Consider the following 15,253-nt stretch of genomic DNA (forward strand, 5'->3'; position numbering starts at 1 on the left):
AGCAAAAATAAAAATGAGAGTTGCGCATCTATCTCAAATATATTAAGTGTATAATCTATGCACGTAAAGAACAAAAGTTTGATAATAAACAGTATGCATGCGTGTGTGCGTCAAATACAGGGTATGTAGTGTGTGTAATGTTTTCTTTATTGATTTAATGCATGTTTTATGCATTATTTAAAAAAAAATTAGCATTGTGCACTTCTTCTCTATATTTTCTACAAGTGTGAAAAATTTCGTACTCCTCCGTCCGCGCAATTTTCGTAAAAAGGGATACAAAGTTTTTGCTTCACGTACTAATATATAGATTATCCTAAATTTGTTAAAGAACTTATTCAAAATTATCTTATTAATAGTTGGCGGGTCAACGACCTTCTTTGGCGGGTAACGGTAAGTTTTTCTTAATTTAAAACTACTTTTGCTTTTTAATCTTGCGTTTGTACCGACATTATATTATTTAACCCTTTGAGTGCGAGCCGTCGATAGATCGACACTCTACCTCGGAATACCGACTATTTGCACGGTTTAATGGTAGGTAGGTATTAGATATCGACCTGTATGGACATCATGGCGCATCATTTTTTTTAAAGTTATGTATAATACGGATCTTTTTTCGAAAATCCTTTAAATATTTCTGGAAAATTTACGAAATACTGTAAAGTAATTGAATCATCGTAAATACTAATACAGTGACGATAAAACAACGTGAGATTGTACCGTATATGTAGTTTTAATTATTATGCCTTCCGTTCGCCAAAATCAAAGACAATAATGTTAGGAGTTTGTTTAATGAAAGGATATTGAATTAAGTAAGCATAATCGTAAGCAGATAGTTGCATCATGGCCGCTCAAACAATAGAATGCAATTATGATACCTTTTCGACTTTCTAATACTTTTGACATTAACAATAATTATGATGTATACCGTGATAAAGAAATCAGCAGACATACCACTACCATCAAATCGGAACTCTTCGCTGCCGTACACTACATAAACTATAAAGGTACCCGTATGGGCTTTTAATACCTCCTATATCCTGTTAGATTAAGCCTTCGTCAAACAGAACGCGTAATTAGCGCGCGTCGGAGCGCTAAACTGACGCCGTGCTATGACGCCGAGATGTGTTGTACTACTATGGTAACATAACGTCAAACAGAGCCCCAGCGCTATAAGTACGCAGCGCTCTGTCGCGGCGTTAGGACGCTTTGACGTCAGGCGTTGTAATTTTTACAAATGTTATTTTACCGTCCGAGTGAATGTGTATTAAAATACTAGATAATGCCCGAAAAAATGATGTAAATAGTTAGAAAATACCCATGCTTATACAATGTCTCATCTGAATCACTCGATTTCTTAATACTTTTAAATTTTCACACTGCTATCGAAAGGCACTATGATTTGGCGAATGCGTTGCGTCAAGGAGCGTTAGACTCATCTAGTCAATTTGAAGAGCGCGACGTTAAGTACGCGGCGCTAAGTACGCGTTCTGTTTGACAAAGGCTTTAGTCATATTTGAAAGTGCCGAAAACAGAATTAAAAACGGTGCAATTAAAATCATTGTGGAACAATTTTACTGATAGGACACGATTAAAAACCTGGTGGATACCACTTTCCGATACCACATAGTAATCTTTGAGTACCATCATCCTTCTTAATTCTTCGATCACGCAATCGTAATTAAGGAGTTTTTGTACCTAAGCCTTCACAGCCACGTTCGAATTCTCATGACCTTGTCGCCAATATGGTTTGTTGTTTCATCGCGGCTTGAACGTATTTCCACCCCGGATTGAAGATAAAGAAATTGTATGGTTGAACTAATCAGGTAAGCTGGTCGTAAGATATTCAAAAAATACTAGCTGACCCGGCAGACTTCGTAGTGCCTCAATCGATAACTAAAAGACCTAAACTTTTGTATAAAGTAAACTTAAAACAAACAAAAGGAATCCGTCCGACGGGGGACACAATATCAAAGGAAAAACAAAATTGTTATTTTTATTTAATTCCGAGCATTTTCATATTTATCTACCTTTTAAACCTTCTCTGGACTTCCACAAATAATTCAAGACCATAATTAGCCAAATCGGTCCAGCCGTTCTCGAGTTTTAGCGAGACTAACGAACAGCAATTCATTTTTATATATATACAGTCAAACCTGGATAAGCGAGGGTTCGAGAGAGCACAATCTCATTCTCGCTTATAGAGGTTTCTCACTAACCCGAGTTTTTCGCTAATGCTCCCTCTGAATTTCATTTCGCGATTTTCCGGATTCAAACGCATTCACTATTTTAAGTTTATCATTTTATGACAGTACTTTAATTTTCGGTTTTGACATGATGCAGAACAGAACTTTCCTTCGCAATTGATTAACAATAAACTGAGTAAGTCCGACAAACGGGACGGTACACAGGCACACGTGTCCATTCGAAAAAAATGCGATAAAATAACAACGTTACTTAGTTCCACGAAATAGAATAGGTCCAATATTGACGAGAAAACAATACAAAAACAATGGAAGGAAGTTCCACAAAAGTTAAGTTTGAGTCATAAAATAGCAGATTTTAAAAATTTATAATTTGTTTTGTCATTTGTTCCTCCTAAATAATATAAATAAATAAAGCTCGACTGTCGCTAATAGAGGTTTAGATAAGTGGGAGTCTCACTTACGGAGGTCCATGAGGGAAAAAGTACTCTCCCTTACAGAGGTTTCTGTTTCTCGCTAATAGAGGTTTTAGGAGCTTAAAATGACGGGTTCTGGCTATTACTCTCACTTATAGAGTTTTCTCACTTATCCAGTTCTCACTTACCCAGGTTTGACTGTATATATAGATAGATATGTAGAATTGGTAAGAACACTAAGAACGTAACATATAAAAAGAGTGTGAAATGTAGCGATAAGATGTGAGTGAAAGAAAACGGTAAGAAAGGGAAAAAAAGCAAAATGGCGAAAATGGAATGAGCAAGCCGTAAAACGATGGCAGTTAATTTGTTCGTAAAAAAGAGTTAAAATGACAATAACAGTGCTATTTCGGATCGCTCGTTTATAACGCTAGCAGGCAACCGGATCCGGCTCGCGGCGACCGGACAGCATGCCGCAGGTGTCCTCGGCACCTGTCGTAAGAGTCAAAACCTTTTTGTTAGTGTTACCTACATTTTAAACTCGTTTTCGATACTGTTTCTCGAAGTGTGTACATACATTGCATGATGGGTTTTCGGTTTTGTTTAAATCGAGAGATGAAAGGCTATTTCGATTAATACGCAATATTTTATTTGGTATCAGCATCAACAATCTGATGTTTTTAATTGAACTTCAATTATATTTACCCCATTCGAATAGCTAAAGTTTTTTTTTTGATCATGATAATTTTTCCAAATTTTAAACTTTGAATGGCTCTCCTGTAAAGTTGCAAAAACGGATATTCATATTTTGTAACGTTTTTGGAATAAAAAAATCTAGTTTTTTTTATATATATATATGTTTATATTTTTTTCTATAACAGTATGTTTCTACATCCATGTATTTATTATATACAATTTTTTTACCCGACCCAAAAATAACTGATTCCTTAAAACAATTTTACCACTTTTTTTTTTTTAGTCAGGAGGAAATCGCCGGTCTTCCGCCCTCCCCTGGGGATGGAGGGCGGGGCATGTCGGAGTCGAACTGACTAAAACCTCCTGTCGCTCAACAACCCGCGTCCGAACCTCGCATGAGACAGAACCCATGAAAAGGCAAAGGGGGGAAAGTGAAGCGTTTAGTGCGGAGCACATCTCTCCTATAACCCTCCCCCTCGGGACGCCGGACCAGCGGCCGTCGGCGCCACGACCACTGAATCATTTTCCCATAATTTTACCACTTAGGCAGTTTTCGATTATGACTAACCAACACGAGCTTGAATGGTACGATTGAAAAACTAAGGTAGCACATGAAATGGACCGTTCAACTTGATAGAGAATTTAAATTAAGTGCCGTCATTATCGTAACCGGTTATGGCAAACGAAATGTTACACTTTTACTTTGAACATCGGTCAACGAAGTAAGAACCGAAACTGGTCTTACGCTCCAGTAGTAAAAACCTTTATTAGTTCACGCGGGTTTATTTGCTTTTAGCCCAGTCGAGTCAAACATACCTGTGGCATCACACTTCAGTGCCTAGCACATGAAGCTTTAAATATTACAACATAACGGTGATAAGTGGCGATATTGCTGGCTGCTGGCGATTTTTTGTATGCGTTTGGGTGGCACCCTGGATGCCTTAAGTTCACAAATCAGCCTGGCAGATGGCACTGCAGTCGGTATTTATATTATTTATCTTTCCTAGAAATAAATTATATGGCAAAACAACGTTTGCCGGGTCACCTAGTGTTATATAAAAAATGCGATCCGCCATTAAAATTCTTAATTAATTCACAGCAATAAAATTGGAGAGGAACGCTCACAAAAACGAGAACGTTAAAACAAAAGATATTGTTAATAGATACATATAATATATGTATGTATATGCCAATTATAATTCAACACTTTTATATGCTATTATTAAGATACTGTTGTTATGCAAAACGAATTACCAACAATTATCGTACGAAACTGAAGGAATATAACGTGTTTTCTTAGACATTCTCAATTCAAATACAGGTACACGAAAATGTGTATTTAAAAATGACATAAGGCAAAGTAAAAGGCAAGAAAACTGACAATTTTTTTTTTTTTTTGTTATAGCCCCACCTAATCTTTGGAGAGGTGAGCTCACGGGCACAACCTCTGTGCTTAGTGCGAGTTTTTTAACGTTCTCGATAGCGTAAAAGTTAACTCAAATTTGTATGCAGTCTTCGATCAACAATAGTAACTAGATCCACGGTCGGTGCAGAAAATCAGTCTCGTCAAATAACAGCTCACTTGAAATGTGAGCTGTTATTTTGTTTAGTTCACTTCAAACACAGCCAATGTCAACCCGTCTCACAATGCCGCAGTGTGTATTCAAAAGTTGCAAAAATAATGCCCGAAAAAGCAATTTAACGGCCGGAGTATCTTACTTTCGGTAAGTACATGAAGTATAAACTATATTTTAAGCTTTAAACTTATAAATAATATTAAATTTTGAACAAAATTACCGACTTTTAACCACCGCTACAAATGTTGGCCAAGGCTCGGCCAACTCATGGACAAACTTTTGCTTAACAGAACAGTAAATGCATGGAGTAGATTTGTGTTGTAATAATTTTTTATAGTTTGTTAGCAGTACTTCAAAATTAGTTGGTTAAAATTGTTTAATGCTGCTTTTGTGTCTGTTTGTTGGACTCTCATTAGATACTTAGCTTTCCATTTTTATTTTAGCTTTCCTAGCAATCACGTGTGCAGAATGGATCTCGATTGTCGCCAGAGAAACAAGAGATGACTTTTATAAGCCAGCTAAGATCTCCGCTTATTGACACTGGACATCTTTGCCTTCCGTGCTCACGGCTACTGAAACGTGGCCGAAACATTGTAATAAAAATACCGCGCTTGAAACCGTTTAAACGTTGTTTTATTATGTGCATTAGTCGCGAAAACTTAAAAATATATATTACACAAAAACGTAACGCTAATAAAATAATAAGTAATGTATAGATACTAACAAACATACATTTCCAAAACATAAAAAGTAAACAACTAAACTTTTACTTTAATTCATTAATAAATTATTTTAGTGTTCAACGCGACTCCCTTACCTCCTGTAGTAAACAGAAATCGGCATTTCAAGAAGCAAAAATAAATAAGAAAAAACGTTGTTAGTTCTCAGAGCAATTAAGGGAAAAGTTACTTTATTTCTTACAGTTTAAGATTGATTTAACATTATACGTTCTTTAACATATGTCTTTTTATTGGTAAATGACAGGAGTAATTTATTGCTTTGCTAATTTTATGTGACGAATAATCGTAAGTATTAGATAATGTTTTGGAGAATTGTGACTTTATTAGTAGGTGCCATAGTTGTAATTAGTTTGAACGTAAAAGTGTTTCAAAACTTTTTTCTCCGTTTGTTAGTAAACGAATGTGTATATTCACGCGGACAGCTTTTGCTTTAATTTTGTACGTGTCCCTTTTAGCCCGAGAGCCCGTGGGATCTACCTGTATGTATTTGACCAGACCTGAATTTTCGTACATTGAGACCCCTATACCTACCATGCATGAGGTGGGGACTCACTAAGCTCAAAGTGGTCGACGCGCCGAGCGCTCAGGTAGGACAGGTACCGATTTTGACGGATTTTAAATCCATTTGACCACGTCTGCCGTTTTGAAATTTTGAAAATATATGATTATTATTATCGGAAAATAAGAATGGCAGACCATTATCGCGCATTTTACTTTGTGGCAGACCACTTTGAAAATGCTAAATTGCATTGAAAATGCAAAATTTTGAAAGTAATTGACTAGATCTGCCATTGATTTAATAATATGTTGTTTATTATAGTCTTAAAAACTAATATTTATCACGGCAGACCTCTACATTGCGTACATACATCAACATATAATAAAATCTTAGCTACTACCCGGCCAGATGTATATTATGTTTTCCGTTCACTGTTTTAGAGGAATATAATTTACTTGCGATTTACTTTAGCAATGTATTTACCGAAATTAATATTTTTTTATATTATATATACTAAACTTCATTAGTTAGACAATTAAGAAGTGAATTTTTTATGGAATAATTATAAATAATACGGTACAATGCTGATCAAAAAAGAATTCAATTCCTCATTTTTATTTCGTCAAGACAAAATTTAAAAGTGTTAAATCAGTTAAAAAAATATATCATGCATGCATTACATATTATATATATATATATCAATCTTCATTCATCATCATCATCATCGGAGTCATCTTTATCGTTAGGCGACTCGTCTTCATCAACCATTGAATCGAATACTGCAAAAATAAAACATAAATTGTAAAATGAACGTAAATTCATCTGAACATGTTCGAGAAAGAATTGTTATCAACTTACCAGGAACATTGGTGATTAAGTCACTCACAAAATATGGAAGTTGGTCACCTTCGAACCCTTTGAAGGCATATATGTTGTCCTGCTCAATCCAACCATACTCCAATGGGTCTAAAGTTGTCAGTTGCTTTTTGTAGGCATTTCTCCAAATAGAAGAAATATAGTGGGCCCTCAAAAGTTGTTGATAAAGCTCACTCTTATGCGGTGGTATTGAGCTTGCCTCAAATTTTTGATTTTTTTTTCTATAATTTTCATTGATGTCTGAATATTTATAGTTGCTAACGAATAGCTGGAACCTTCCATCATCTACATCACTAGATTTTTTGGCATTGTATAGCTGGCAAGTTAAATGTTGAATGATAAAAATGAGGAATTGAATAATTTTTTGATCAGCATTATACCGTATTATTTATAATTATTCCATAAAAAATTCACTTCTTAATTGTCTAACTAATGAAGTTTAGTATATATAATATAAAAAAATATTAATTTCGGTAAATACATTGCTAAAGTAAATCGCAAGTAAATTATATTCCTCTAAAACAGTGATCGGAAAACATAATATACATCTGGCCGGGTAGTAGCTAAGATTTTATTATATGTTGATGTATGTACGCAATGTAGAGGTCTGCCGTGATCAATATAAGTTTTTAAGACTATAATAAACAACATATTATTAAATCAATGGCAGATCTAGTCAATTACTTTCAAAATTTTGCATTTTCAATGCAATTTAGCATTTTCAAAGTGGTCTGCCACAAAGTAAAATGCGCGATAATGGTCTGCCATTCTTATTTTCCGATAATAATAATCATATATTTTCAAAATTTCAAAACGGCAGACGTGGTCAAATGGATTTAAAATCCGTCAAAATCGGTACCTGTCCTACCTGAGCGCTCGGCGCGTCGACCACTTTGAGCTTAGTGAGTCCCCACCTCATGCATGGTAGGTATAGGGGTCTCAATGTACGAAAATTCAGGTCTGGTCAAATACATACAGGTAGATCCCACGGGCTCTCGGGCTATTTATCTAGTTACTATTGTTGATCGAAGGTTACGCTATTGATAACGTTAAAGAACTCGCACTAAGCAGACTGAGATAATTAGCCAACACAAGTCCTAGTAAGAGCAGTGCTTCGCTGAATTTACCACTGGATCGGAACCGCGATCAACTGAAAAATCCGGCGAGAAACACAGTGGTCTATGGGTTAGGCTGAACTATTCGACGAGTTCGGCGAGAACGGTGACCCATGCTTAAAGGGCCTAAAAGCACCCTTAGTGGACCGGGAGGATCCGGTAAGACATGTTTTGGGCGACGGCGACTTTGCGTTACCCCGTCGCCTAGATCGGATATGGAAGTTACGCGTCCACGAAAAGAGGGTAAACGGTAACGCACCGCTTTTTTGAAGAAAGGTTCTGACGCTGTCTTCAAGTTATATATCGGTTCTAAATGGATGTCATCATGAAAATCTAGATTCTTCGAAGGGTGGTTCCAGGAGGAATGTGAATACCGTCGCTGAAAAAATGTGCCCCGTTTAATCTTTTACCACGGGCTGTACCTCTTTTTTTTTTTTGGTCAGGAGACGGGCTGTACCTAAGTTTTAAGTTACTCTAAGGATCGCCTACCTCCTAGCGTCTACATTAGAAGAAAACATTAGAAGAAAAAGTGTATATATCAATAAATAAACAATGAAACAACGAAAATCCAAAGTGGCCACACTGTTAGGATGCTTCAACAAACGTTTCATTAATTACTTGAAAATATGTTTTTTTTTACAAATACAAATTTTGAGAGTCATTATCAATTCATTTCGTTTTTGTACGTAGAGTTTTAAATGTGTTATTAATTATTAATAAAAGTAGTTACTTAAGGACGTGATCACAAAAATAATGTGTAATACCTACGGTTTCAAGAGCAGCGGTCTGTGTGCTTAGTGCGAGTTTTTTATTTATTTATTGCTTAGATTCTTAGATGGATGGACGAGCTCACAGCGCACCTGGTGTTAAGTGGTTACTGGAGCCCATAGACATCCACAACGTAAATGCGCCACCCACCTTGGAGATATAAGTTCTAAGGTCTCACGTATAGTTACAACGGCTGCCCCACCCTTCAAACCGAAACGCATTATTGCTTCACGGCAGAAATAGGCAGGGCGGTGGTACCTACCCGTGCGGACTCACAAGAGGTCCTACCACCAGTGATTACGCAAATTATAATTTTGCGGGTTTGATTTTTATTACACGATGTTATTCCTTCACCGTGGAAGTCAATGAACATTTGCTAAGTACGTATTTCATTAGAAAAATTGGTACCCGCCTGCGGGATTCGAACATTGGTGCATCGCAACAACGAATGCACCGGACGTCTTATCCTTTAGGCCACGACGACTTCGACGAATTTCAAATGTGTTATTAATTATTAATAAAAGTAGTTACTTAAGAACGTGATCATAAAAATAATGTGTAATACGGTTTCAAGAGCAGCAGTCTGCTGTTTTAAATACGCGTGATCAAAATTGTGGTTTAATTTTTCCTCTATTCATGCTTTAGTCGTTTAGTCTTTTACGTCGAAGTATGAAAGAAAGAACAGCGCGAATTAGATTATATAATAAAGTATATATTTGAATAAAATTGGGCAGTCTCCCGTTGGGTCGTCGTCCGGACTCGTCACGGTTCACGCATCGAAGCACTAGCTCTGCCGAACTCATAGTTATTGATGTACTGGAAACCCAAAATACGAAATGAATCTTAATAAATAAATACGTATGTATATGTATGTATATACTAGCTGACCCGGCAAACGTTGTTTTGCCATATTATACATAATTTCTAGGATTTTTTTTTTTTTGTGGACCACTCTTAACATTTTCGGGTATGAAAAATAGATTTGGACCGATTCTCAGACCTACCCGATGTGCACATAGTTTCATGAGAACTGGTTGAGCCATTTCGGTTGAGTTTGGCAACAAACACCGCGACACGAGAATTTTATATATTAGATATGACGGAGTGATTGGTTCCATGGTGTTTTTAAAATGATGACGTCGTTCTCTTCATTATTGTCATAGCTCTCATAGTGACAATTAAGACTCGCTTTTCCAATGAATTTCAACAGTATAACAATAGCAACAGAGAGCTCCGCCTCGGTTGGCTGCTCGAGTCGGAATGTATTATGCGGTTTTGTTTCCTACCTAAGCTGATAGCCTTGAGAGGCTATGTCAGCGTAACCCTAACGTTAGGTGAGCTTTCGGGGCTCAAACAAGGAAGCGTTGCTAAGACTGACCTTAGCAAGAGCCGTGCTTCGCAGAATCTACCACCGGATCGGAAACGCGACCCACTGAGAAGATCCGGCCAGAAACTTAGTGGGCTGTGTCTATGGGTTAGTTTACGTCGAACGTGTTTAGGGGGAACACGACAGTTTACCATTCGATCCGCAGGATCGAGTATGTAATTTCCCGCAGCCACGACAAGAGGTTTTCGTGTCGTGCCGCCTTCTCAAAGTTCCACACTGATGCCGACTGAATATACTTACTGATGGAGTCAAGCTTCAGGTCATCATGGAGATCCACATTTCTCATGAACCACGGTGCGCCGACGGGTATCCTACAAAAACGGGATTGAATGACTTGAAGCGGCTTCAAATTAGTGCGGGCCGCGTGAGTGAACACTACACTGTCCGGTTATGACCGGACTTATGCAAGTTTTGTAGAGTGGCTCCTTGTTACGAAGGGACTTCGCTTGCAAATCATTGGATAGAGGCGTCCTAGTATAAAAGCGGCACGGTCATGTAGCGTTTTTAGGTGGGGACGGAATATCATCCATCTGTCGAGGCTGACGCCTTGATACTTGACCTTCGAGACCACCGGTATGGGCTGGTCAAAAAGAGTGATGGGGCGATAGCGGAGATATTAACGCGCCTATTAGGGAGTAGGGTTTTGTGTGACAATAGTCACTCGTATTTATAGTAGAAAAATGGCTGTAGCTTGGTCATGAATTTTCTTAAATACCGTCTTAAGCACATGTTTACACACGTTGGAATTATAACCACAATTTTTTTGATGTATGTGAGAGGTGTGTGATGTGTATGAGAGGTACGTGAGACTCAACGACCTGCAGGTGTTGAGAGCACTAATGTCAACATTAAGGAAACTTTAACTAATCATTGTTAACTAAATGGTAATGTTGTGCCAACATATATACATCCTTAAGGAGATGAAAACCAGAGACTTCTTTTAATTCCTAGCCTTTTCCCGAGATCCGCTTTCCTACTTAAACTATGAAAACCAGACTATTCGATAATGATTTCGTGTTATAAAAAACACGATTAAATTTGTATTGGACCGTAAACGTGTCTTGTCGATCTGTGTTTCTGTCTCAGTTTCACTTTAATTAAAATATACGAGTATAATGAAAGTGTTGCTGATTGTATTGACTACGCACTATGACGGTGAAAACGGCGCGAAATAAGACATTCTGTTTATTTTAATGTTGGTACTTTTAAAAATGTTAAGGAAACTAGATATCATTAGGTGGCTCTTTGGAGCAGTTTACCGTGGTCGGACGGAACAAATAGGACATAATTCGAATCTTCTTTGTCTCTACCTTAACACACCAGGTGGGGTCGGTACAGCAATGTTTCTATTCCATTCTATTCTATCAGCCGTCATATCAACACTCGCTCCTCTCTTTCTCATATCGTCATTCACATACTGCATCCATGTCTTCTTTGGTCGACCTCTTCCCCCTCCACTTTAAACTTTTCCATACATCTCCTCTCTACGCATTACATGTCCATACCACGTTAACCGTCCGCTCTTTATTTACTAATCACTGGACTACTTTCACACTGCCTCTAATTCTAGAACATAATTCGAATAAAAGTTCGAAAGGCAGACGTCCTATCGCGAATGTAGACTGCCTGAGCTGCGTTCTCTTTTTTCCTCTACCTATGCTGATAGCCTTGAGAGGCTATTTCAGCTTCTCCTTGACGTGTAGGTAAGCTCACATGGCTCAAACCGGAGTGTTGCTAACACTGGCCCTAGCAAGAGCAGTGCTTTGCAGATTCTACAACCGGATCAGAAAAGCGACCCACTGAGAAGATCCGGCGAGAAAATCAGTGAGCGTGTCTATGGAATGTTTTATCTATCAATCGATCATACTTTTGTCACCACACTTAATGTATAGACAGGAACACGAACTCACTACCGCCCCTAACTGTTAGATATTAACGTTCGTGCAATTCTTTTCAATGGAATGTTTTTTTATTTATTTTTCACAGCAAAAGTATACAAAACCGTATCGGTAAGCCGTATAGCATTTTTATTACGTTTTTATTAGCGATCAATTGTGAATTTATAATTCAACAGCCGCCCAGTTCTGTATTCGATATAAATTTAGTAACACTTTCTCTGGAGGTTACAAATGTACATTGTCACGGTTATATTGGATAGTTTTATTGTCTATACAAAATTCGGAACGCCATTGTTTCTGATTGCGCAGTCTTAAATCGGTTGATTTGAGGAGATTTTACTGTTGTTTTTTTTCGTTCCTCTTTTTAATTGGGAAATTTTACTTCTTTCTTTATAAGGGCAACCCTTTGATATGTGAAGTAAGTTTACAGTGTACCTACGTTAAGAAATCTGACAGCAAGAAGTTTGCAATGTTCTGAGAATTTTGTAACGATACCCGTGTTTGTTTATGCTTTGCAAGCATGTATTCCATGTATGCGTGTTTAGGACATGTTTACGATTGACATCCACAATGAAAGAATAACAATGTGTAATTAAAATTAAACCAGCAAAGATTAGTTTAGGTATTAACGGATGGTAGGACGTTTTGTGAGTCCGCACGGGTAGATACCACCATCCCGCCTATTTCTGCCGTGAAGCAGTAATGCGTTTCGGTTTGAAGGACGGGGCAGCCGTTGTACTGTAAAACCGGAGACTTAGAACTCATGTCTCAAGTTGGGTGGCGGCATTTACGTTGTAGATGTCTATGGGGTCCGGTAACAACTTAACATCAGGTGGCCCGTGAGCTCATACATCCATCTAAGCAATAAAAAAAACATTGGGAGGGCAGTCTCATCAGTATATTTAGGGCAATTAAAAAACAAAAAACAGAAATCGATCTTGTAGAAATTTGAAACCTTTTAAACAATTCTGATAATTGTATCTCAAGATGAGTGGCGAAGCGGTAATGTTATTAGGCCCATATTGCCAGTTATGACTTATTTTTAAGTAGACCATGAATATAATCTACAGCAACAAAAAACTGAAGCAAGTCTATATTAACGAAGCATACGTTTAAAGTAATTCCTAATCTGTAATATCTTTCAAAAACTCCAAATTCCGCGTAAACAAATATTTGTATCACCAGGAAATTCTCCGAAATAAATATTTTACAAAAAAAATACAAGGAATTCATAACGACAAACCAGAAACAGGACGGAACGTAAAGTTTTATCATTGCAGGATCTGCGGGCGTGGCCATTATTGTACAGGTAGATCTTTTCGCCATGCAGGTACGGAATATGGTGAAAAATAATTATTATTTTATTAACAAATTCATTACATATTCAATACCTACTGAAAAATATGTTTTTTTTATTAAATCATAGTAGGTACCGTACACGAAAGTTTCAACAATAATTGTCATTCCTAAAAATTTATATTACCTGTTTTAAAATTTATAAAAACGAGGCGGGAAGTTTGCGGATTCGAGGCATACGTGTTGTTACTCATAGAGCCAATAATCAGTTAAATGAAAAAATCACACAGCCATTAAAAGTTACATGTTAACTGTCTCTATTTAATCACTTTTAAAATAAGCAGTGTTAAATATCAACAAATAAAAAAAACTCGTAAAAACTTTCCAAAGACACCTGAATTCATATCTGTTTCTCGTATTATAAAATTCCACGCGGTTGATTGCCGAGACTGGCCACATATTAAGGCATGGAAGCAATGACAAATATATATTTTAAGACCTCTTGATATTCCTAACGTGTTTTGGTCGAGTGTTAACATAGCTACCCACATTCGAGACTCGGCTTAAATAAGTGTTTGTATAGCTCGTGTGTATTCAGTTTTGTTTTTTCTTTTGATAATTCATTTCGAAAATATATGATAAAACTATGTCACTAGTTTTAATTTTAAGCTTCGATGAAAAGTATTGTCGATCGAAGCTATTAAAACGTGTGCTTTTACTTTCAATCTTAAATATAATTTTATGCTTCTAATATATTAAAAATTAAATATTTTATTTCTATGTAAGTACCCATATTAGATTAGATTTCTTATTCACGAACAATATCGTATATAAACTGTTAAGTGGCAATGAGGATCTAGAACAATACAATTAGATTTATATTTCTAAAGTATGTACATACACTTCTGAGATCAAAACTTAAACGTAGTTAGGTATAAAAAAACTTATATTCAAATGATTTTCATGTTGGCGACACCGAAACCTATTGATACCTTTTTTAACGGCTATAGAAGAAGGCTACAGAGGTTTTCGGCCCAAAAACAAAAGAGAAGAAGGAATAAAAATAGCAGAAATAAAACAAAAATACTCCATAACAGAGCCCTTAATTTGTACATTTTATTTTTTATGCTTATGGACTTTTACATACGTTCAAAACAAATATAATACGAGAGCCGTTTGGAGCCATGTTTTGGATTTTACTGGTATAGAATTCGAGTTATATAAATAACGTACAATAACAAATGACGAAGTCGACGTGGCCTAAAGGATAAAACGCCTGTTGCATTCATATCAATGAGACTGTGCCGGTATTCGAATCTCGCAAACAGGTGCGATTTTTTTAAATTAAATACGTACTTATCAAATGTTCAAGAATAACTTCCTCTGTAAAGGAATGATACCATGCTATAAAAAACAAACCCGTAAATGCAATACTGAAAATAAGACGAAGAAATGTGAAAGTAATGTTGTACGAGGATGAACAGTCTTGAAATTACAAACTCTGCTATGATGAGGAGGGGACGCTTAGGGACTTATATAGCAGAAAATATTATATAATTGGTCAGCATAGATAATAAACTTAATTGTTGGTCAGCGATAAATATTACTTAATTTTAGAAGAAAAACGAAAAACATATCTAAATATCCATAGGATCACAGACCCCATGACAATAGACGTGTAAGTTGATGGAATTTACCCATTCAATAAATATGTATATAATTGACATTGTGATCATATTTTTGTTATAATAAAATATACATGCTTTTATAATTTAACCTAAATT

At 36.5% G+C, this 15,253-nt stretch overlaps 2 protein-coding genes and 3 long non-coding RNA genes across 7 annotated transcripts in view; 3 read left to right on the forward strand and 2 right to left on the reverse strand.

Moving 5' to 3' along the window:
* LOC110386546 (ras-related protein Rab-23) overlaps nucleotides 1-15,253 on the reverse strand; it is a 75,467-nt gene that overhangs the window by 59,906 nt on the left and 308 nt on the right. The window contains exon 1 of one of the 2 annotated variants that reach the window (XM_062673917.1): nucleotides 1,028-1,136. The exons of the other annotated variant lie outside the window; for it this stretch is intronic. The gene's annotated coding sequence lies outside the window, so the exon portion shown is untranslated. Of the gene's footprint in view, nucleotides 1-1,027; nucleotides 1,137-15,253 lie in introns of those variants that run through there. 2 annotated transcript variants of the gene reach the window in all.
* LOC101744178 (ubiquitin carboxyl-terminal hydrolase 14) overlaps nucleotides 35-15,253 on the forward strand; it is a 33,986-nt gene continuing 18,767 nt past the window's right edge. Inside the window, exons 1-2 of one of the 2 annotated variants that reach the window (XM_038017773.2) lie at nucleotides 64-121; nucleotides 357-390. In XM_038017773.2, the coding sequence (XP_037873701.1) occupies nucleotides 98-121; nucleotides 357-390 (58 nt within the window). In that variant the 5' untranslated portion in view covers nucleotides 64-97. The other variant, XM_004927169.5, reaches the window with a different exon arrangement.
* Nucleotides 4,479-5,516, forward strand: LOC134200648 (uncharacterized). The gene is made up of 3 exons (XR_009975653.1): nucleotides 4,479-4,634; nucleotides 4,719-5,037; nucleotides 5,334-5,516. It is a non-coding gene; the product is annotated as an uncharacterized LOC134200648 (long non-coding RNA).
* Nucleotides 6,712-7,115, reverse strand: LOC134200619 (uncharacterized). The gene is made up of 2 exons (XR_009975611.1): nucleotides 6,988-7,115; nucleotides 6,712-6,908 (listed from the first exon to the last, which is right to left on the reverse strand). It is a non-coding gene; the product is annotated as an uncharacterized LOC134200619 (long non-coding RNA).
* LOC134200653 (uncharacterized) lies at nucleotides 9,996-15,245 on the forward strand. The gene is made up of 2 exons (XR_009975658.1): nucleotides 9,996-13,503; nucleotides 14,480-15,245. It is a non-coding gene; the product is annotated as an uncharacterized LOC134200653 (long non-coding RNA).

Source organism: Bombyx mori, chromosome 19 (assembly GCF_030269925.1).
Source record: "Bombyx mori chromosome 19, ASM3026992v2".
Classification (NCBI taxonomy): Eukaryota; Metazoa; Arthropoda; class Insecta; order Lepidoptera; family Bombycidae; genus Bombyx; species Bombyx mori.